Source organism: Phaseolus vulgaris, chromosome 8, assembly GCF_000499845.2.
Source record: "Phaseolus vulgaris cultivar G19833 chromosome 8, P. vulgaris v2.0, whole genome shotgun sequence".
NCBI classification, from domain to species: Eukaryota; Viridiplantae; Streptophyta; class Magnoliopsida; order Fabales; family Fabaceae; genus Phaseolus; species Phaseolus vulgaris.
In genome coordinates, this window is record NC_023752.2 from 15,845,457 (window position 1) to 15,868,979 (window position 23,523).

General features: G+C 36.8%; 1 protein-coding gene across 1 annotated transcript; it reads right to left on the reverse strand.

Annotated features, from left to right (window-relative positions):
* Window positions 1-1,067: 1,067 nt before the first annotated feature.
* LOC137824645 (uncharacterized) lies at window positions 1,068-3,194 on the reverse strand. Its single transcript, XM_068630310.1, has 3 exons — window positions 2,719-3,194; window positions 1,884-2,625; window positions 1,068-1,700 (listed from the first exon to the last, which is right to left on the reverse strand). The coding sequence occupies exons 1-3, from the start codon at window positions 3,192-3,194 to the stop codon at window positions 1,068-1,070; spliced, it is 1,851 nt and encodes a 616-aa protein (XP_068486411.1).
* Between the last annotated feature and the right edge of the window lie 20,329 nt (window positions 3,195-23,523).

Here is a 23,523-nt window from a genome sequence, read left to right on the forward strand (position 1 = left end):
TGCGGGTGCTCCACAGAAGCAAACACCTATTGTGTCCCGATGTCCTCGCACAGCTTCTTCAACAGGTGACTTGCGAACTGAGTCCCATTATCTGACACTAAACGCTTGGGCACACCAAAACGACACACAATATTCTTCCACACGAAATTCTGGATTTTGTGCGCGGTGATCTGGGCTACTGGTTCTGCCTCAATCCACTTCGTGAAGTACTCGATCGCCACAACCAAATACTTCACTTGCCTGATCGCCAACGGGAAGGGCCCCAGAATGTCGATTCCCCACGTGTGGAACGGCCAGGGGCTGTAGATTGACTTTAGCTCTTCTAGGGCGCATTGTGCCAATCGGCGTGCTGCTGGCATTGCTTGCAACGCTGGGCATATCTGTTGCAATCTTCCCTCATTGTGGGCCAGTAATATCCTGCACGGACAGTCCTCGTTGCCAGAGCTCGACCCCCGATGTGGCTCCCACAAATCCCTTCGTGGAGCTCAGCCATAATTCTCGTGCACTTCTCTCCGTGTACACATACAAGAAGAGGGTGTGTAAATCCGAACCTGTACAGCTCACCATCGATGAGGGTAAACTTGCTGGAGCTCTTCTTTATCTTTCTGGCCTCCGTTGAATCTATTGGGAGCACGCCATATGCCAAGTAGCACTCGTATGGCGTTATCCACGTATCTGGTTCGTGGATAGCGCAAACTTGCATCGTTTTCACCTCTTCTACTGGGTGCGCTCTGACCCTCGGCGTCCTCAAAGTTTCCTGCGTTAGAGATCTATGGCCCCTCGGCGTCCTTTCTGTCGACCTGCAAACATGAAGAACCTGGTGATCTGCCACGAATGCTCGAGGTGTCTTCAAGGTTTCTTGAATAACAGTCCTCTGTCTGCCCCCCTTGCCCGAACTGGCGAGCTTGGCTAGTAAGTCAGCTCGGGCATTCTGCTCTCTTGGCACGTGCACCACTTCAAACAAAACAAAGGATCTCCTTAGCTCTTGCACGTACTCCAAGTAAGCTGCCATCTGCGGATCTTTGGCTTGGAACTCGCCGGTTACCTGCCCCGTGACCAACAACGAATCACTCTTGTGTCTCGCTGTCTAAGGTTTTTCCCAGTTTAAACGTCTTGCTATTGATCTTCTTCTCAAGCCATTCCTCCACCGGCTGAGGCTTCTTCTCGCTGGCGATCAACGCCCTCGCAATGCCTGTCTCCCCGGCGGTCTCCGGGCAGTTTCTCTCTTCCTCTACCCGGGCGCCGCCCTCGGACCTCGCCTCGATATCCTTCATTGGCACATCGCCCTCGGCGGCCACCTCCAACACCGTATCCGCAACTCGCCGGTTTTCCCGTGCGGGCATCATGCCAGGGGGCGGCGTTGTGGTTACGTGGCATACAGATCTCTTGTTCTTGAGGCTGTTTTCATAGCAGTTCTTCGGCTCCTTTTGGTCAGAACAGATGGTGATGATCAGCCCTTCCATAGACGGTAGCTTGACCTTCATGTGCCTTGTTGAAGGCACAGCCCCTGTCCTGTTGAGCGTTGGCCTTCCCAACAGGATGTTGTATGCCGACGGAGCGTTCACGACAAGATACCTGATCTTCTCTGTTCGTGAGGCTAAGCCGTCTGTGAACGTCGTCCCCCTGACTTCCACTTGATCACCGGCAAAATCGTACAAGCAGCCCCCATATGGCCTCAGTTGATCGGGAGATAATTGTAACTTTTCAAAAGTCGGCCAGAACATCACATCTGCCGAGCTTCCTTGGTCGACCAACACCCGGTGGACAGTCCTTCCCGCCGTGACAAGCGAGATCACAATAGGGTCGTTGTCGTGAGGCACAACGTCCCTAAGGTCTCCTTTGGTGAATGTGATGTCCACGTCGGGTGAGTGATCCTCAAAAACTTCCACCGACATCACCGACCTTGCATACTTCTTGCGTTGCGACGCAGTACACCCTCCACCTGAGAATCCACCAGCTATGGTGTAGATCTCACCATGAATGGGCACCTCGTGCTGCTGTCCTTCATTGCCCACCAGTTGGGAACCTGTTGATTGGCCCGCTTGCTTCTCCAGCATGTAATCTTTCAAGAATCCACACTTGACCAACTCGGCGAGTTGGTGTCCCAAAGCCAAACACGAGTTGATAGAGTGGCCAAAGCTCTTCTGGAACTCACACCACGCGTCTGGTTTTGGTCCCAAAACCTTTTCCGTCGACTTCTCAGGCACCTTGAGCCTGGCAGCAATGTTTGGGATGGCGATCAGATCGGCCAACCCCATCACGAACTCATACCTTGGCGGGCGATTAGTCTCTCTGGGCCGCCCCGACCCCTTCCCCTTATTCTTCTTAGGGTCATAAGGATGACGCATCCTTTGGTCCCTCTTCCCCGCCGCCGCCTCCATTACCCTCTGCGGCTGGACCCTTGCCTGGGCGCGCGGCTTAGCTGGGGCCACGTTTCCCCTTTTCTCGGAGACTTCGCTCTCAGCGGCGATGTGAGCCACGGCACGTCGCCGGATTTCAGCGAACGTGGCAGGGTGACTCCTGATAAGCGACTCACTAAAGGGCCCAAGTAACACACCCTTTTTGAAGGCGTGTACAAACATTTCTTCATCTTTACCTGGCAAGAGGACTATCTGAGCTCCGAATCTGTTCAGGAAATCCTTAAAGGACTCCCCTTGGTACTGCCTCACGTCGAACAGGTCGTAAGACACCAGCGGTGGTGCCTTGTTCACTATATACTGCTCAACAAACATCTTGGAAAACTGTTGAAACGTGGTAATGTGGCCAGTAGGTAAACTAACGAACCAGTCCAGCGCTGTTCCACTAAGAATGCTCATGAACACCTTACAGTAGACTGCGTCCGACCCCCCCGAGAGCATCATCTGAGTGTGAAATGTCGTGAGATGAGCCTCAGGGTCCTCCACTCCGGTGAAAGACACCTTCACTGCCACCGTATTGGCCGGGACCACCGAGTCCATGATCTCTTGAGAAAATGGCATGGGAAAGGTACGCGGTGCGGATGGGGGTGCAGATCTGTCCCCAACCGCACGCTCCTCCCGTTCTTGAAGAGCTTTACGCAGCTCTTCGTTGACCCTGTTGAGCTCCTCATTCCTAGCTTGCGAGGCCACCAGCGCCTCGTGCATTCTTTCTTGTTCAGAACGTGATGCAGGTACGTTCTCCTGCAGCGTCCTCATCATATCCATCACCTGCGTCATAGACACAGCATCCTCATCTGTTGACGGCGCGACTGAACTAGACCGCGTTGTCCTCATCCTTTCCCAACACACTCAGCAACTCAAAGAAACTCCAAATGAACGGTGAGAACTTCGAAAACCGACTGCGACAGCAAGCAGTTGGATAGAAAACACCAAAACTTCAGCAAACTCGAACTGTGGTTGGGAATCAACTTTTATACGGCCCCACGGTGGGCACTAGATGATCCTGCCGGTTGACCTAGCGCAAGAGCGTTGCCTCGTCACGGTCTTCCTCACCAGCTTGACACCACGTGCCCTTCAAGTCCACACCACAGATAGCCTCTCTGAGAACTTGAAACACAGGGTGGCGCCTCTGCGGCCGGTGGCGCTCCGGCGCTCAAGTCAGTAACAAGAACACCCAAAAACTGAGAGAAAAATATACTTTGTAGAACCGTACTAAAGTGCACACAACCCTAGCAATGAGCCGTAATGAAAAACGTACCTCTGCAAATTCTGTTAAGTTTACCTTTATAGCTAGGTTTTTTCTCTCTCCAGGCAGTTACGCTTTGGACGCGTGGCTCGCATTCAACCCTGCACATGTCACCATCTAGGCTGGGGTAGCAGGTGGTGCCCAGTCCTACACGTGTCATCATCTGAGCTAGGATAACTCGAGCGTCACTTCTATACTGTATCCAACCCTACACGTGTCATCATCTGGGTTGGGATAACTGGTAGCATCCAACCCTACGCGTGTCGTCATTTGGGCTGGGGTAACTTGAGCGTTATTTCTGTGTAGTAACCAGTCGCGCGGCTAAGTCTCCTATTCAAGGAGCAATCTAGCACGTAACACACTCTGGGACACCACCTGACAATGCGAGTATCGGATGCAGCAAAGTGCAGCATCTCTGTGATATCGCTTGTCGCAAGTGGCTCCTTCCTTATTGCTACGCCATACATGTTCTAGCTGAGGAAACCTTGCCACCAGCGAATGTCCACTCTGGGAATCCTGCCGCTGATGGGCAAGTTGTTCCCTTCAACCCACTCGACCTTCACACCCCATTCCGTCGTGACAATCGTCTTACTGAACTCGCACGCCTGAACGTACTCTTCTGAGCCCCCAGCAGCTTTAACTGAGTTTACTGGGAGATCCAGCGATGTGTTCCTCGCGGCGACGTCAGGCCACCTGATCTCCCATTATCTAACACGTCGATGACACACAAACCCGGTGACAACCGACCATGTTCACTATAGAACGCCAGTTCCATGAATCGGCGACTATGCTCACTCCTGAACCATTCGTCTCTCACTTGCCCACGTGTTCTGCTAAGCACGCCCCACACGATCACGTGCCAGACACGTCATCACAACCGATGACCTGGTCGGTACACTACCTATAATACTTTAATTAGTTTTGGATTTATTTATTAAAAAAATTAGAACCTTTAAATGTCCATTTAAATAATGATTTTTTTTAACAAATTTAGTTGAGGAAACTTGAAATTTTGACTTTTGAAATTATGTGCGAGTCTTTGAAAACTTAATGCTTGTAATTACCGTACATACATGTGCAGAAATATTACTCATCAAAAAATAAAATTATGATTAAAAATTAGGATTTTTCATTTTTTTAGAATATGTATAAATAAAATGGAAATCTGCTATAAAATATGGATTAAAGTAAAAATAAAATTTAGATAAATGGATTTTTAACAAAGGAGAGCAATGAAAAATAATATAACAGTTTGGTCCAATTAGATTTTTTGTCCACCCTTAGTAAAAACAACAAGTTTATATTTTCACATAACTGTTAATATGCGAAATAACCAGTTGAACAGATAAATCAATTAATTGATTGATTTAACTGATTTTTCCAATTTAACTTCATTCTTTGTAAAAATCTTGAGAAAACAATTCAACCGTCCTCCTCTTGTTTCAGCCATACATTCTAACAGTTGTTTGTTATCATTTTTGTGTTAGATTATTGCAATTTAGATATGTATTTGTCAAACTGGTTTTGGGTAAAAGTTTGAGAATAAGTTTGTTATGTTGCAGAGGTTGATTTAATGATATTTTTGCTCAAGACAAATTAGTATTACAACTCAATCCAAATCTCACTCAAGCGAAACAATTTTCGCTCAAGCAAAAATAGCACTGCAACTCAACCCTCTCCCTCTCGGCTATATTTTACTTAAGCTAAACTATTTTCGCTCAATCTTTCTTTTCTTCTTGTCTCTTTGATGGATAGGATAGTGTTGTTTTCTAAATAAGTTATATTGTATTATAATGCTTACTAGAACCTTTATTTGAGTTGTGTATTTGGTATGGCATACTTAATTCGAGTCTTTCAGAAAGCCCAATCAATATTCCCCTTAATGTATAGATGTGTGGTCTATATGATTTTTGTATATTGATGTGTGGTTAAAATCGAATTATTTATGGATTGTTAATAAATTTGTTTCCTCATTATGTTATTATTACTACTACTATTAATAATGATAATAATAATAATATAATAGTATCATTAATAATGATGTTAATATTAAAATTAATATTAATATTATTTTAATTATTATTAATACTATTAATATTAATATTAATATTATTATATTAATATTATGAATGCTAATTAATATGATTATTATTATATTTACTAATATATATTATTTATTAATATTAGTAATGTTGATATTAATATTATTATTATTAATATTAACATTATTTAACAATGTTAATATGATGAGGGAAATACATAAATTGTTGGGGGTAATAAAAACATAGTATAGTCATCAGTTTTGTGACATTTTCTATAACCGATTTTGTGACTGATTTGGTGACCAATTTTGTGACTGATTTGGTAATCGATTTTGTGATTTTGTGACTGATTTGGTGACTGATTTTGTGACTTATTTGGGGATCGATTTTGTGACTGATTAACTGTGACCGATTTTGTGACTAATTTTTGGTAATCAGTTTTGTGACTGATTTTCTGTGATCTGTTTTTTGTGACCGCTTTTCGGTGACCAATTTTTTGACTAAAAGCGTAGTCACTATTTTGGTCATTAAATCATATAAATAACCTCTGGTAACTTCTTTGGTAATTGATAGTAACCATATTTTTTTGTCACTAAAAGTGACCACATTTTTTTATCATTGATTTCGGTAAGTAATCAATAATTTTCTAGTAGTTATCAACAACATCATTCCTTAAGTCTGGAAGATTTTATTGTTGAAGATGGATGTGGCTCCTTCAAGTCAATGTGTTTGATGTAGCAAAGTGTGTGTTTTGCTTTGAAGTTTGTATTTGTAATTGGGTAGTCTTGTATATAAGTTAGAGTGTGTTTAAAGTGAGCTTTTTACATCGTGACCCACCTCTTCACCCTTATCAAGATGATAAGATCAAGCACAACGTTTTCTAAAATGTTTTTCTCTTGTTTTTCCAAAATATGCTTTACTGCACAGAAAATGAATCGTTTTTTCTCAAATGAAGAGATTCTTTTTTAAACTGATGCCTTGTTCTTTAAAAGTTTTTTGATAACTTTGTTTTGTGCATCAAGTATCTTGGCTCAGCCTTTTATGCTATCAAAACAACTGAGTTGCAACTGTTTTAAATCTCTCTTTATCTTTTTGGAAATAAATTTATTCATTATAAGTTCAATCTGTTCTTTTTATAACAACTTTTTAAACTATTTTAAAAAAAATTTGTTATAAATCATTTCTTATATAAATAGAGTAATAACTCACTAAAAAGTGTGTTGAGAAAGCGAGTTTATAACAGAGATTGAGAGTTTTCAGAGAATTAGCCAGTGTTCTTAAAAGAGTTTTTCAAAACAAAAAGGTGTGCTTGTTCTTGTTTTGTTCTAAGCTTGGTTGGAGGTGTTGTCACTGTTTTGTGCAATCTGTTCTACTAGTCTAGTTAGAATTCTGCATTCTCTTTCCAGGTGTATTCATTTCATCATTCTTTTCTTTGTAAGTGTTGTTGTAAGACTCTTCTTGATAGAATTTCTTGAAGAGTTTTGTATGCTAAAATAGAGTTTTTCAGCTAGGTGTGCCTTCTTCTTGTAGGGTTCAAGAACATTAGGTTTTGTAATTGGTGTGTACTGTTTTTAGTGGATTTCACCTTGGGAAAGGTGAGACTGGATGTAGCTCATTTAAGTGAACCAGTATAATTTTTGTGGTGTTCAATCTCTCTTAATCTCTGCATTCATTTATTGTTTCGTATGTTGATATGTTACAAAATAAACCTGCTCAATTAAAATTGAATATGTTATTTCTGGGTCTAATCATATTGTTCTTGACTGCTGATAAATCAATCTGAATAACTTGTTGAAATTTGGGCAACTAATTTGAATATAATTGACGCACATTGTTTTGCAAAAATCAAGTATATCAATTAGCATGAATCATTCAAAGGTGGTGTGTGGTTTGACATTCATAAATTGTCTCAGGTTTCAACTATTTGTTTTTCATCTATGTTTATCAAGGTGTTTATGTGCTCTCTGTTAAAATCACTTAATACCTTAAAATCGGATATTTGAAATACTGTCTTGATGAAGTAAGCAGTAAAATAAATTTGTTTATTGCAAAATAAATCGATTATTTTCCTCTGTTTGGTAAAAAGACTGAATCTGTGTGAAAATTTTAAAAGCTCAATTAACCCCCCCCCCCCCCCCCTCTTGAACTTTGACACTATTGAACCCAACAATTGGTATCAAGAGCTAGGACTTGTATTTTACTGAAGTTTGTGTGCAATATGTCTGAGTTTAAAGTGCTTTTTGTTGAGGGTTCGTCTATTAATAGACCGCCTATGTTTAGTGGAATGAATTATGCTTTCTGGAAAATAAGGATGAAAATTTTCATGGAATCTATTGACTCTTGTATTTGGGAAGTTGTGGTCCATGGACCTTTTATGCCAATTCAGATTGTTAAAGATGAAACAGTGGTGAAACCAAGATCTGAATGGAACGAGAGTGAAAAGAAAAAGGGTCAATATGACCTAGTAGCTAAGAACATCATAACTTCTGCATTGACAATGGATGAATTCTTCATAATATCTCAGTGCAATTCGGCTAAGGAAATGTTGAAAGTTTAGGAAGTTACTCATGAAGGCACGGATGATGTGAAGAGATCAAGAAAACACTCGCTCATTCAAGAATATGAACTTTTCAGGATGCAACCTGAAGAAAACATTGCTAATGTACATAAGAGGTTTACCCACATTGTAAATCATCTTACTGGACTGGGAAAGGTGTTTGACAAAGAAGCGCTCAATATAAAGGTGCTGAAGTGTCTTGATAGGAGCTGGCAACCCAAAGTGACTGCTATATCAGAAAGCATAGGTCTGTCAAAGTTGTCCACTGCTGCACTGTTTGGAAAATTAATGGAGCATGAGCTCGAGCTTAAAAGGCTTAAAGAGCAAGAGACAGTGGAGAGAAAAACTAAAGGACTGACATTGAAAACAAGTGTACAGAACGATAGCAATGAGGAAGCAGAGAATGTTGAACATGATGAAACTTTAAGTCTACTCACAAGAAAGTTCAGCAAATTTCTAAAGAAGAAAGGCAAAGACAGGACTCAACAAAAAAGGAGGTATCCTAAACTGAATGAATCTAATTCTTCAAACTACACGTGCTTTGGTTGTGGTAAAACAGGTCACATAAAGATGGATTGTCCAAACAATCAAACAAAAGAAAAACCAACCAACAAGAAGGTTGAAAGAAGTAAGGGGAGAAGAGCTTATATCTCTTGGGAAGAGAATGAAGTGTCTTCAACAAGCAGCTCCTCAATAGAAAGTGAAGAAACAAATATGTGTTTTATGATGAAAGATGAAGGATCAATATCTGATTCAGTTAGTCATTTCTCTATGGAATCTAAAAATTATGATCAATTGCTAGTTGCCTTCAAAGAAACTCATGATGAGGCAAATAGGTTGGCTGTTATATGTACTAAATTGCAAAATGCAAATCATGTTCTTGCACCTAAGGTAAAATCTCTTGAGGAGGAACTACATAAAGCTAAAACTGATCTTGTAAGCCTTGAATTGACTTGTTTGCATGCTTCTATAAAGACTTGTGAAAACTGTAAAAAGCTAGAAAAACAAGTTGAGTATTTGCTGAAAACATTATCTAATTTCACTAAGGGAATAAATAATCTTGAGATTATTTTAGGGTCACAAAATGTTGTTTTCAACAAAAATGAAATTGGTTATAATCCTAGAATAAGAAAACAATGTTAAAAAGTTGTCAAGTTTCTCTGTTCCTTCAAAAACTAGTTTTTCCTCTTTCAACAGTGGTAAAAAGGTATATCATGTTACTTGCTTTTATTGTATGAAATCTGGACATACTTCTAGAACATGCATTGCTAGAAAATACCTTGTTCCTAAAAGCTTGGCCTAATGGCTTCCAAAGGAAAGGTATTAATCACTGTTGGACCTTAGACGAAAAGGGGTACCATGTGTATTATTTTTGTTTTGTTTTGCAGAAAAACAACAAAAGGAACCAATGGTATTTGGACAGTGGATGTTCAAAGCATATGACTGGTGACCTAGCTAAGTTCACTAGCCTAAAACTCAAGGTAGAGGGACATGTCACTTATGGAGACAATAACCGTGGAAGAATCCTAGGGAGAGGAACTGTTGGAACTAGAAGTTCAACCACCATTGAAAATGTTTTATATGTGGAAGGACTAAGACACAGGCTCCTAAGTATCAGTTAATTGTGTGACAAAGGGTACAAGGTAAAATGGGTGCACAATCTCACATGATTCTTCTGGTAAGGTTCTTTTTACAGGAAAAAGAATAACAATATATATCTCTTGGATATCTTGGAAAATGATTATGAAAATGAATGTCTTTTGTCAAAAAGTGATGAGTCTTGGTTGTGGCACATAAGGTTAGCTCACATTCATACAAATCATTTGAATAAATTGAAATTCAGGGATCTTGTTTCAGGTTTTCCTAATATCAAATTTCAGGATAATAGACTATGTGATTCATGTGTAAAAGGTAAACAAATCAAAACCTCTTTTAAATCAAAAGACATGGTCTCTACTAAGAAACCCTTGGATGTACTACATATGGATTTGTTTGGACCTTCTAGAATTGCTAGTCTTGCTGGAAATTTCTATGCATTGGTTATTGTTGATAATTATTCTAGATATACATGGACTTTCTTCCTTGCTTACAAAAATGATGCTTATAAGGCTTTTAAGAAATTGCCAAAAGTTTTGCAAAATGAAAATGGATGTTGTGTAAAATCTATTCGTAGTGATCATGGGGGTGAGTTTCAAAATGCTAAGTTTGAAAGGTTTTGTGAAAAACATGGGATATCACAAAGCTTTTTAGCCCCTAGGACTCCCCAACAGAATGGTGTTGTTGAGAGGGGAAATTGGTCACTAGAAGAACTTGCTAGGACTATGTTGAATGAATGTAAGCTACCTAAATACTTCTGGGCAGATGCAGTTTATACTGTTGCTTATGTGTTAAATAGAACTTTAATTAGGCTTATCCTTAAGAAAACACCTTATGAGTTGTATAAGGGTAGAAAACCTAGTGTAAGTCATCTTAGAGTGTTTGGATGTAAGTGCTTTATTCTAAATAATGGCAAAGATAATTTGGGAAAATGTGATGAAAAATCTGATGAAGGTATTCATATTGGCTATGCTTTGAATGGACATGCTTATTGGGTTTTCAATAAAAGGTTGCTAATTGTGGAAGAATCAATGCATGTAGTGTTTGATGAATCTGACAATTACATGCCAAAACCTGTTTTAGATAACTTAGAATGTGATGATTTAAGAACTGTTATGCATAAAAATGATCTGATTAATATAGATGCAAATGACTCACATGTTGTCAAAGAACCTGTTCTTTTTGTAGATTTACCAAAAGAGTGAAAGACCCCAAGAGATCTCACACTTGACAATGTCATTGGAAATATTGAAAAAGGAGTTTCAACTAGGAAGTCTCTAAATAATTTATGTGAAATAATGGCATTTGTTTCTCAAGTGGTGCCTAAAAATCTGGATGAAGCTCTAAGGGACAACAACTGAATTATGGCTATGCAGGAAGAACTGAATCAGTTTACCCTGAATGAGGTATGGTCACTTGTTCCAAGAACACCTGAAATGAACATCATTGGAACAAAATGAATATACAGGAATAAGATGGATGAGCATGGAGTGATCACCAGGAATAAAGCTAGACTTGTGGCTAAAGGATATAATCAAGAAGAGGGAATAGATTATGATGAAACTTATGCACCAGTGGCTAGACTACAAGTTGTTAGACTTCTCCTTGCTTTCTCATGTATACAAGGTTTCAAACTATTCCAAATGGGTGTGAAAAGCGCCTTCTTGAATGGATATATCAATGAAGAAGTATTTGTTTCATAGCCCCTGGGTTTTGAAGACCATTAACATCTAGAACATGTATTCAAACTCAAGAAAGCACTCTATGGACTTAAGCAAACCCCTAGACAAAGAGGAAAACATAATTCTGGTTCAAGTTTATGTGGATGATATCATATTCGGATCAACCAATGAAGAACTGTGTGAGACCTTTGTGGAAATTATGAAGAGTGAGTTCGAAATGTCCATGATGGGTGAACTGAATTACTTTCTAGGTTTGTAGGTCAAACAACTTAAGGATGGTATATTCTTAAATCAGGCCAAGTATTGCAAGGACTTGCTAAGAAAATTTGGAATGGATAAGTACAAATCAATCAGCACACCATTCTCAACTAGCTGCCATCTTGATCATGATGTTGCTGGAAATCTAATTGATGAGACTAAGTACAGAGGACTTATTGGTTCCTTATTGTATCTTACTACTAGCAGACCTGACATAATGTTTGTTGTATGCATGTGTTCAATCTGCTCCAAAAGAATCACATTTCAATGCTGTCAAACGAATTCTGAAATATCTACAAAGAACAAAAGATGTTGACATAGCTAAAATTTTACGTTTTTTAGCCTTTACTTGATTTGTCTCATATATTCTATAATTATTAGATTAGATAGCGAGAAAGCTAGTATGTTAATTGTCCCATCAAAGAAACCCATTAAAAACAACATAGCCCATTTAAAAAAAAAACCACAAAAAAAAATGAAATTAACAGGGGTTCCAACCTCCTAGAAGTAATGGGGTTTGAAACTATTGAAAGTAATGAGGGTTTGAAACCCCTGGAAGTAGTGGGATTTGAAACTCCTAAAAATAGCAAGAGTTTGAAATTCCTGAAAGTAATGGGATTTTAACCCCTGAAAGTAGCAGGGGGTTTACAGAACCGCCAGAAAATCATTGATCTTTCAAAGAAAAAATAAATCGTGGGTAACGTACTTAGTGGAGGTTATAACCGTCAGAAACGTTAAATATAACCTCGTTAAAAATAATTTTTTTATAGTGTATTATGATATATATTCATAAATATTAATTAAAAATCATATTTTTTTTATCAAAGGATCAAATTTTTTTATTTTAATGTTATATTATATTATAATTTTGTCATTTTTATTAAATATAATATAATATGAGTTACAAGAAAATAAATATTAAATATTTGATAAATTAAAAGCTCACAAAATTATTTAATAAAATGATCTTTTAATTTAAAATTTAATTTTTAAATTCGTTTGATTTTACTAAACAAGATCCGATTTTAGATTAAAGTTTTAAGGAAATAAAGTGAAGAATATTTGTAAAACACAATATATTTTAAAAACAAAATTAATATTATGTAATTTATTAATTTAAATTCAAATAACTAACTTAAAATAATAATAATAATAATATTCAATAATATTATTATTTTAGCTTTAGGGAGAGAAATTGATCGAGTAAAAAATGTTAGGAAGTGAAGTTGTTTGGATTGGTATAAATAGAAGGAGAAATGAACTTAAAAATATATGAAAGTTTGTGAATGAATTGATGGATGCGATTAAAATTATATTTTTTAATTAATAAATAAATAAATTAAAAATTTATTTTTATTTAAAATAATTGAAATATAAATATAATTTATTTATTTGTGAATTTAGTTGTTGGAACTAAAACATTATTTCTCTTGTACTATGTAATAACTGATTTTGGAAAAAATATGAATTATATCAAATTGTGAAAAAAAAAACTTATATGTTTCAATTAAAAAATAATAATTACGAAATTCTAAAATATGTCAGCAAAAATTTAGAAATATTGTAAATTTTAATAAGTTAAAACAAAATTATTCATAAAATACGTTCTTAACGAATATTAAACAGAGTAGACTACAATATAATACACAATATGATAAAAAGAAACTAGTATTAAAATAATATATCAAAAAATAATAACTAGTCAAATATCTATAATTTAAAAAATTTGCAAAAATCATAAAATTTATGTTTTTAACTCGTAAATGTTTCATGAATTTTGTTAATATGTACATTATATTCAAGTTTATTATCTTTTGTGTAACTCTTAAATATGTAACTTCTAAATATTGTCTGAATTAAAATATAGTTCTCTATGATTAAATATTTCAGTTTAAAAATATATAAATTATTGACATTATGATATAAAAATAAATAATATTTAGATATCCATAATCATATTATATAATCAATTATATATATATATATATAATTGATTATATGGAAGAAATTTAGAACACAGTGATAATATGATAATCTCCAGAGAACGATTCTGTAAGTTTTTATGTATAGGAACTAAACTGAGAATTGGCAAGATATGTGGGCTTTGAATTTTATGTTTAATCATAATGTTCAGAGTTCTTGATTCCCTTTTCTCACTCTTCACATTTTAAGATTTAAAATCAAAATGGGTTGTTCTCCCAAACCTTCCATTTTGTCGGTCTTTCGCTTCTTTTCATTGTGCACTTGCTATTGTGGCCATGAGATCCTTTCCTCACTTTTCACATTACAAATTGAGTTTAATTGAAATTTGAAGCGTATAAATTTCTTGTGTTTAACTTCACCTTTGTTGGCTTCATAGTATAATGGAATTTTTTAGTGTTACCTTTATGATATCATATCTATTTGTACTTAGATCACCTCAGCATAATGAGTTTGTTATGTTTTTTCTATATGTAGATATTTGTTTAAATTTAGTCTAAAGACGTATTTAAAACTTTTTAGTTGGTTTCCAACTTAATTTTTTATGTGCTTAGAAGATGACATGTAAACCACGTACTCCTCCTCCATTGATGAAATGTCTCATTCATTACAGGCAATAGAGATTATGGCAACAAACTACAACAATAAAGTGCTACTATGGCACAAGAACACCAAACTCTTCTTCATCAGCTAACGACTATTAGACTAGTGATAGAAGCATCTTAGCTTCATCAAAAACACCATTCCTTAAGCCTGGAAGATTTCATGAGACATAATCCTTCAAGTTTAATAGGAGAGTAAACCCAGATAAAGTAGATCCGGTGGGTGAGGGATTTTGGAGTGTTGAAGCCACTCAATGTGTTGAGAGAGGAAGTTACCCAATACCATCTATAAGCTCACTAATGAAGCCAAGTTTAGTGGATAAGCATGACTAAATTATGGTAGATAAAGGAGAAAATGCCGATTTGGGAGAGCTCAAAGTTAGATCTATGGAGGAGTATTTCCCTAATAGTGTTGATATGCAAAAGAATGAATTCATGCAACTGGAACAGGAAAATCTTTCAGTTACTGAAATATGTTACTAGGTTCAAACATCTAGCCATATTCTATACCCAAGCCATAATTTGAGGGTTAGAGATGCAAACAATTTGAGTTTCGGTTGAAGTAGAAGTTTAAAGAGGTGGTGATTCCTTTCTCGATTAGAGAATTCCTTGTTGTAACAGAGAATGAAAAAAATGGTGGAGAATCTTAAAAGTAGTAGTTGAGTTGCTAAATTGGGATGACCTTTTGGAAGTAGACTTAAGAATGGAGACAAAAAGAAACCTTATTTCATATCTCAATTAAATAAGAGTGGAGTACTCATTTCTTAGTCATAGTTTGGTGTCAAATGCTTTAGATGTGGTGGACACCATGTTATTAGATCATGTTCTCATCCAATACCAAATGTAACATTCAATAAATGTCAAAGAATATGGTCATGTAACAAATGACGGTTGTGATGTAACACCCCAAAAATACATCTAACTATTACAATACAAGTTCTACATATTTCTATACAAGCTAGAATTTTTCAAAACATTCCTAATACATGATTAACCTTATAGAAATACAAATATTTATACTATAAGTTTCAAATCAACACTCTAAAGCTTTCAAGACCCTCCGACACTTGTATGATTATCTGCTCGTGTATGTAGTACAGTCATCGCAGTTCAAACACAACAAGAAAGGCAAGGGTAAGCTAGTGAAAATAAAATTTTATAATATACACAATTAAATAAAAAGACAAAACCAAATTACATGATCAATTTCTCAATTATTCAATCTTCTTCAAATCCAACATAAACATCACATAGATCTCAAATGGAATCTTCACATCCAGGATATTCAACAAACAACGTCTTCTAGAAGACCGGTATTAAGGAAGTCCTACTAGAGACTAACTCTTGATCCAAAGATTACCAGCGAATCCAAGAGAAAGGATCAAGGTAAGTTGAATACAACCCAAGCCGTGGATCTCATATGTCACGCTGTGCATGAACTCCCCCATCAGCTTCTCACCACTTGATATCTTCGTCTATGTGACTTAGATCATTAGTGAAGCTTGGAGATATCTATTACAACATAGGCATCAATACTTAATACACAACAAACATCAGTCCATACATTAACCCAAATGTATGAATTCAACTTCATACCATTTTCATCATACAATATCATTCAAAATGTGATCCGCAACATTCAAAAGTCTATTTGTCATAAAAAAAACACTTAAATACTAAACCATTAAATCTAATATTTTCAAAGTTTAAATAAGGTATAATTTATCCGAGAGTTTCGTTTCTCCCAGCGACTCGATATCCACTGTCGTGATGGTGTATTTGAAAGCCATTATCTACCCCCCAACCCCCAATTCAAACCCTAACCCCCAATTCATTGAGATAAATAAATATTTATTTTTCACTAAACTAATATAATCATCCACGTCACTTGATACCTCAGACCTCACACTAAACTCAATCTCACTTCTCTCTACCACATAAGCACCAGTTGACGTCGTTTGGTGCAACTTAACATAAAGGACCATTTTTTATACATTTTAAAAAATATAGGGACCAAATTGATTTTTTAAAAACTATTATACTAAATTGAATATTGCCCCAAAATGTAAGGACGAATAAGGTAATTATACCTTTAAATAATATATAAACAAACAACCCAATATATAAACACACACACATCCTTCCAAGAAGAATTGAATATTGGGACCACGTCCCTTGCATTCAGATCTTCTAGCCTAGGTGCTATTAAAAATTAAATTTAGCTTCCCTTACCTCAATTGCTTGCTTTCCAAGCAACTTCTTAGAATTTTATACTTCCATTGGATAAGCTTCAAATTTACGGGCCTAATGATCAAATTATCAAACATAACATAATAAGTTGAGAAATATTAAACTTCTCAACTGACCCACCAGATTGATGACTAAATCGAAGGAAAAACAACAAAAAGGATATTAGAAAAAAATGAACTTACTCTGTTTAAAAATCTGATCGGGTAGAAATGTTCCTTAACTCCTCAGCTACAACGTGGTGATCAGATTCTAAAAATAGATGAAATTGGGAGAGAAATGAAAAGAGAAGGGAGAGATAGAGAAAGAAAGAAAGAAGAAAGAAAAAATGGAGTGGGTGGAGGGTTGTTCTGTTTTCTTTTTACGTTCTTACATTATCTCAACTACAAATTTTCGTCCTCGAAAATGAACTTACCAAGAAAGAGATTAGGGTATGATGCTCGTATCTCCTCTTCAATTTCCCAAGTGGAATCTCCAGAGATGAGATCCCACAATACTTTCACCATGGGAATACTCTTCCACGAAGTTGTTTCACTTGTGAATCTAAAATTCTGATTGGCTTCACTTCAAATGACAATTTTCTTTCACCTGGATGGAATCAGACTCTAGAATGTGGCTAGGATCAGGTACATACTTTCTAGCTGGGATACATGGAAAATATTGTGAATGTTAGCTAAAGGAGGAGGCAAAGCAATTTCATAAGCCACAGGGCCTATTCTCCTGAGAATTTGATAAGGTCCTATGAACTTAGGAGTCAATTTCTTGGATTTGAGTGCTCTTCCTACACCAGTGAACGGTGTAACTCTCAAAAAACATGCTCACCCGCAGAGAATTCTAAAGGTCTTCTTCTTTGATCTGCATAAGATTTTTGCCTGCTGAGAGATGTTTTCAATCTTTCCTGAATCATTTTGACTTTCTCATTGGTTTGTTGTATTAATTCTGGTCCAATTAACACACTCTCACCATCCTGAAACCAGCACAGAGGTGTCCTGCACTTTCTTCCGTACAATGCCTCGAAAGGAGCCATTCCTATGCTAGCTTGGTAACTGTTATTGTAAGTGAACTCTACCAATGGTAGAATTTCATCCCAACTGCCCAAATGATCTAACACACAAGTCCTAAGCAAATCCTCTAAGGACTGGATAGTTCTCTCTGATTGTCCATCAGTTGAGGATGGTATGCTGAACTAAGTCTGAGTTTAGTCCCCAAAGCTTCTTGAAGTGTTTGCCAGAATCTGGAGGTGAATCTGGATCTCTATCTGAAACTATGCTGGAGGGTACACCATGCAATCTGACTATTTCATCTATGTAAATCTGGGCCAACTTCCGCATAGAGATTCTCAAGTCTATAGGTAGGAAGTGTGCCGTCTTTGTCAACCTGTCCACTATGACCCAAACAGAGTCATGCTTCCTCAAAGTACGTGGTAAGTGGGTAACAAAATCCATTGAGATACTTCCCACTTCCACACTGGAATGTCTAACTGAGTTAACATGCCTCCAGGTCGTTGATGTTCAATCTTTGATTTCTGACAAGTCAAGCAAGCAGCTACAAACTTAGCTACATCATTCTTCATGCCATGCCACCAATAAGACTTCTTGAGATCTTGATACATCTTGGTCATTCCTGGATGTAAACTGAGTTTGCTTTTATGACCTTCAGATAACACTGTTTGCTTTAGTTCATTATCCTCTGGTATACATATTCTATTTTTGAATCTCAAAATACCATCCACTCCTAAAGAGAAGTCTTTAGCTTTGTCAGTATTTAATAAGCCCATGAAGTTCTTCAATTTTGAATCTTCCAACTGCTTCTCCTTCACCTTCTCCAGAAATTCATTAGTTATAACAAGTGTATTACAACTAATGCAATTTGAAGACATGGAAACCTCCAAATTCATACTCCTGAAATCTTCAATCAATGCTAGCTCTCTAATCATAAGCGACGACATTTGTATCTTTTTACGACTCAACGCATCTGCAACAACATTTGCCTTCCCAGGATGATATATTAGCTGGAAATCATAGTCTTTTAAAAATTCAATCCATCTCCTCTGCCTCATATTTAACTCCTTCTGATCAAACAAATACTTCAAGCTTTTATGATCACTGAACACATTAAAACTAACTCCGTAAAGAAAATGTCTCCATATTTTTAAAGCAAAGACAACTGCTGCCAATTCTAGATCATGAGTTGGATAATTTCTTTCATGCACCTTTAACTGACGAGAAGCGTAGGCAACAACTTTCTTATTCTGCATCAGAACACAACCCAATCCCTGATAGGAAGCATCACAGAAAACTTCAAAAGACTGATTGGTATCAGGGATTGTCAATACAGGAGCATTAGTCAACCTTCTTTTCAACTCTTCAAAGCTTTTCTCTCACATTGTTCAGTCCATGCAAAAGGATGATCCTTTCTAGTCAATTGGGTCAAAGGAGCCACTATTTTAGAAAAACCTTCTATAAATCTCCTGTAATATCCTGCTAACCCGACAAAGCTTCTAATTTCTGTAACTGTTTTAGGACGTTCCCACTGAAGTACAACCTCCACTTTAGAAGGATCTACTGATATTCCCTGTGCAGAGATGACATGTCCTAAAAATTGTATTTCTGACATCCAGAAGTCACATTTTGAAAGTTTAGCATATAACTGTTTTTCTCTCAAAATGTTCAGGACGGTTCTAAGATGTTCTGCATGTTCTTCCCTTGTACGAGAATAGATCAAGATATCATCTATGAACACTACCACAAACTTATCAAGAAAAGGTCTGAATATCCGATTCATATAATCCATGAAAATAGCTGGAGCATTAGTCACCCCAAATGGCATAACCAGAAATTCATAGTGACCATACCTTGATCTAAAAGCAGTCTTCTGAACATCTTCCGCTTTCACTGAAATTTGGTGATAACCTGAGCGCAGATCTATCTTAGAAAAGACAACTGCCCCATGCAACTGATCCATCAAGTCAATTCTAGGAAGAGGATATTTATTCTTTATTGTTAACTTGTTTAATTGTCTATAATCTATGCATAGACGTGACGAACCATCTTTCTTCTTCACTAATAGCACTGGAGCTCCCCATGGAGAAACACTAGGTCGAATGAATTGCTTTTCCAATAAGTCTTCTAGTTGTTTCTTCAATTCAGCTAACTCCGCTGGTGCCATTCGGTATGGAGAAATTGACACGGGCCTGCTCCAGGAATCAAGTCTATTGCAAACTCTATCTCTCTTTTAGGTGGAAGTCCAGGAATCTCATCAGGAAATACATCCATAAACTCCTGAACTACAAACATATCTTTTTGTACTTTATCAGTAACTATAGAACAAGCCAAGAGCATAAAACATTCACCTTCTTGTATCTCTCTCTCAAACTGATGAGCTGAGATAACCTGCATTCCTTCTAATTTAGGGAAAATTAACTTCTTCCGACCACAATCTATAAGGATATGATTAGCAGACAACCAATCCATTCCCAATATAACCTCCAAATCTTTTAGAGGTATACAAATCATGTTGATCTTGTATCTCTGCCCATCTATAATTACTGGACACTCAGCACACATGGAAGAAGTTACTATAATACCTTCTGTTGGTGTAGATACCACCAACTCAAATTCTAATTCTCGGACTGGCAACTTAAGTTTCTTAGCACAATCAAAAATATAAAGAATGGGTTGCCCCAGAATCAAACAATACAGATAATGTGTTCCAAGGATAGAACAAATACCTCTAACAAGGCTATCAGACTGTGAAGCTTCAGCTCCACTAATAGCAAAAACTCTGCCAGCAGCTTTGGGTTTTTTATTACTATTTTGTTGTACTTGCTGCACTCCGCCAGAATTTGGAGCTCCCAATTGGACACGACAGTCTTTTTTTGCATGACCATACCTGTGACATCTATCACATGTCACATTTGACACTGGATGAGGGCAAAATCTAACAACATGTGGCCCACCGCATCTAAAACATTGAAACTAGGTGGTGATTGAGAACTGGGTCTTCCACTGCTATAAGATTGAGGTTGAAATAAGGTTTCTTTCTATCTTCATATTTAGGCATGCTTTTAGAAGGTCCTCCCACTTGAGGCTTAGCAAGTCTGCTACTATTTTTCAAACTCTCCACTACTTTTGCTTTCTCCACTAGAGCAGGGAAATCTCTAATGGACATAGGAATCACCACTTCTTTAAGTTCTTGCTTCAACCCAAACTCAAATTTTCTACATCTCCAAGCCTCAGTCATGGTCTGGGTGTAGAATCTAGCTAGGTGTTTGAACCTAGTAGCATATTCAGTGACTGAAAGATTTCCTTGTTCCAGCTGCATGAATTCAATTTCTTTTGCATACCTGACACTATCAGGAAAATACTTCCAGGAATCTTACTTTGAAGTTCTCCCAAGTGGCATCTTCTCTCTCTTCCATCATTTGCTTCATGCCTATCCACCAAAACTCAGCTTCTTCAATAAGCATATAGATGGCATAAGATAACTTTCTCTCTTCAGGGCATTGAGTAGCTTCAAAGATTCTTTCTATGTCTCTCACCCACTGGTCTGCTCCATCTGGATTTACCTTGCCATTAAATTGGGTGGATTGTGTCTCAGAAAATCCTCCAGACTAAAGGTATGGGGTTGTTGATGAAGCTGAGATGCTTCTGCTGCTAATCTAGAGTTTCTAATTGATGAAGGGCGTGATGCTGTTGTGCCATAGTAGCACTCTGTTGTTGCAAGGCTGTTGCCATCATCTCTATTGCCCGAGCTAAGTTGGGCATATCTACTGGTGGAGGAGGAGTAGGTGGTCTACGTGCCATCTACTAAGCACATAAAGAATTGGGTTAGAAATTACTAAAAATTTCCAACTACATCTTTAAGACAAATTAACTTAAAAGAAATCATCACACAAAATAGATACAAAACCAATCAAGACTTATCTCTAAAATGTACTCTAGCTACTTAGAATTAAGATAGAAAATAATCTTGATCTATCATGAGTGTGCACCCTCACCACTCTATCAAGATTCTTTTCATTCTTAATACTTTCATCTTTATTCATAACAATTAATTGACTCGAACACAAACAAGATTTCAAGAAAACAACTTTGTCAAACATAGAAACTTTTAACTAAGTCTTGAGGCTAGACTTAAACAAAAATCTACACGCAGGAGAAACAAATAAACCCACTACCCTCAGGTTATCCTAAGGATGAACCGCTCTGATACCATTAAATGTAACACCCTAAAATACATCTAACTATTACAATACAAGTTCTACATATTTCTATACAAGCTTAAGTTTTTCAAAACATTCCTAATACATTAGGATTATAGAAATACAAATATTTACAATATAAGTTCAAAATCAACACTCTAAACTCTGACCTCACACTGTATGATCATCTGCTCGTGTACGTAGTACAGTCATCGCAGTTCAAACACAACAAGAAAAGCAAGGGTAAGCTAGTGAAAATAGAATTTTATAATATACACAATTAAATCAAAAGAGAAAACCAAGTTACATGATCAATTTCTCAAATTATTCAATCTTCTTCAAATCCAACATAAAACAATCACATAGATCTCACATGGATCTACACATCCAGATATTCAACAAACAACGTCTTCCGGAAGACCCGTATTAAGTAAGTCCTACCAGAGACTAACACCTGATCCAAAGATTACCAGCGAATCCAACAGAAAGGATCAGGGTAAGTTCAATACAACCCAAGCGTGCATCTCATATGTCACGGTGTGCATGAACTCCCCCATCAGCTTCTCACCACCTGATATCTTAGTCTATGTGACTTAGATCATCAGTGAAGCTCGGAGATCTCTGTTACCACATAGGCATCAATACTTAATACACAACAAACATCAATCGTACATTATCCCAAATGTATGAATTCAATTCCATACCATTCATCATACAATATCATTCAAAATGTGATCCACAACATTCAAAAGTCTATTTGACATAAAAAAAACACTTAAATACTAAACCATCAAAATCTAATATATCTACAAGTTGAAATAATAATATAAAACAACACAATATATAAACACTCAACATCCCTCCAAGAGAAATTGAATATTGGGACCACGTCCCTTCATATTAAGATCTTTTAGCTATAGTGCTATTAAAAAATAAATTTATCTTTCCTTACCTTAATTTCTTGATTTCCAATCAACTTCTAAAATTTTATCCTCCCAGTCTGGATAAGCTTCAAAATTTAAGGACCTAATGCAAATTATCCAAATATAACAGAAATTCAATATATAGTAGAATAAGTTGAAAGGATTACTCTTCTCAACTGACTCCATCAAGATTGATAACTAACTCCTAAGGAAAAACACAAAACAAAGGATCGTTAGAGCAAAAATGAACTTACCTTGTTTAAAAATTTGATCAGGTTGAAATGTTCCTTAACTCCTCAACTACAACGTGGTGCGATCATATTCTAAAATAGATGAAAATTGGAAGAGGAAATGAAGAGAGAAGGGAGAGGATTAGAGAGAGAAAGAGACAGAAAGAAAGAAAAGTAAATGGCACCGTGAATGGGGGGTCTGCAACTTCTGTTTTCTTTTTACGTTCTTACAGCAACAAGTACAATTGGGTAACAATAAAAAGCCATAGCCACTAATGGTGTTTGCATCTAGTATAGCTGAAACTTAATGATTTTATAGTCTTATTAGAGGTAATTTTTCATCTTTAGAGTACAATTATTTGTATTGTTTGATTTTGGGGCAACCCATTATTTTGTCTGCCCTATTTGTGCTCAAAAACTTAAGTTGTTAGTTAGAGAGTTAGATATTAAGCTAATGGTATCTACACTAGTTGAGATGTTATAGTAACTTTTTATATGTGTGTTGAGTGTCTAGTGGTTATAGTTGGGCAAAGATATAGG

Bases quoted from the DNA above. Each gene is read 5' to 3' on its own strand.
- LOC137824645 (XM_068630310.1), bottom strand. From the start codon at position 3,194: ATGACGCAGGTGATGGATATGATGAGGACGCTGCAGGAGAACGTACCT. The intron at 2,626-2,718 runs GTATATAGTGAA...TTTCCTGAACAG, and splicing joins TCCAAGATGTTTGTTGAGCA to ATTCGGAGCTCAGATAGTCC. The intron at 1,701-1,883 runs GTTTTTGAGGAT...ACTTTTGAAAAG, and splicing joins GGTCGGTGATGTCGGTGGAA to TTACAATTATCTCCCGATCA.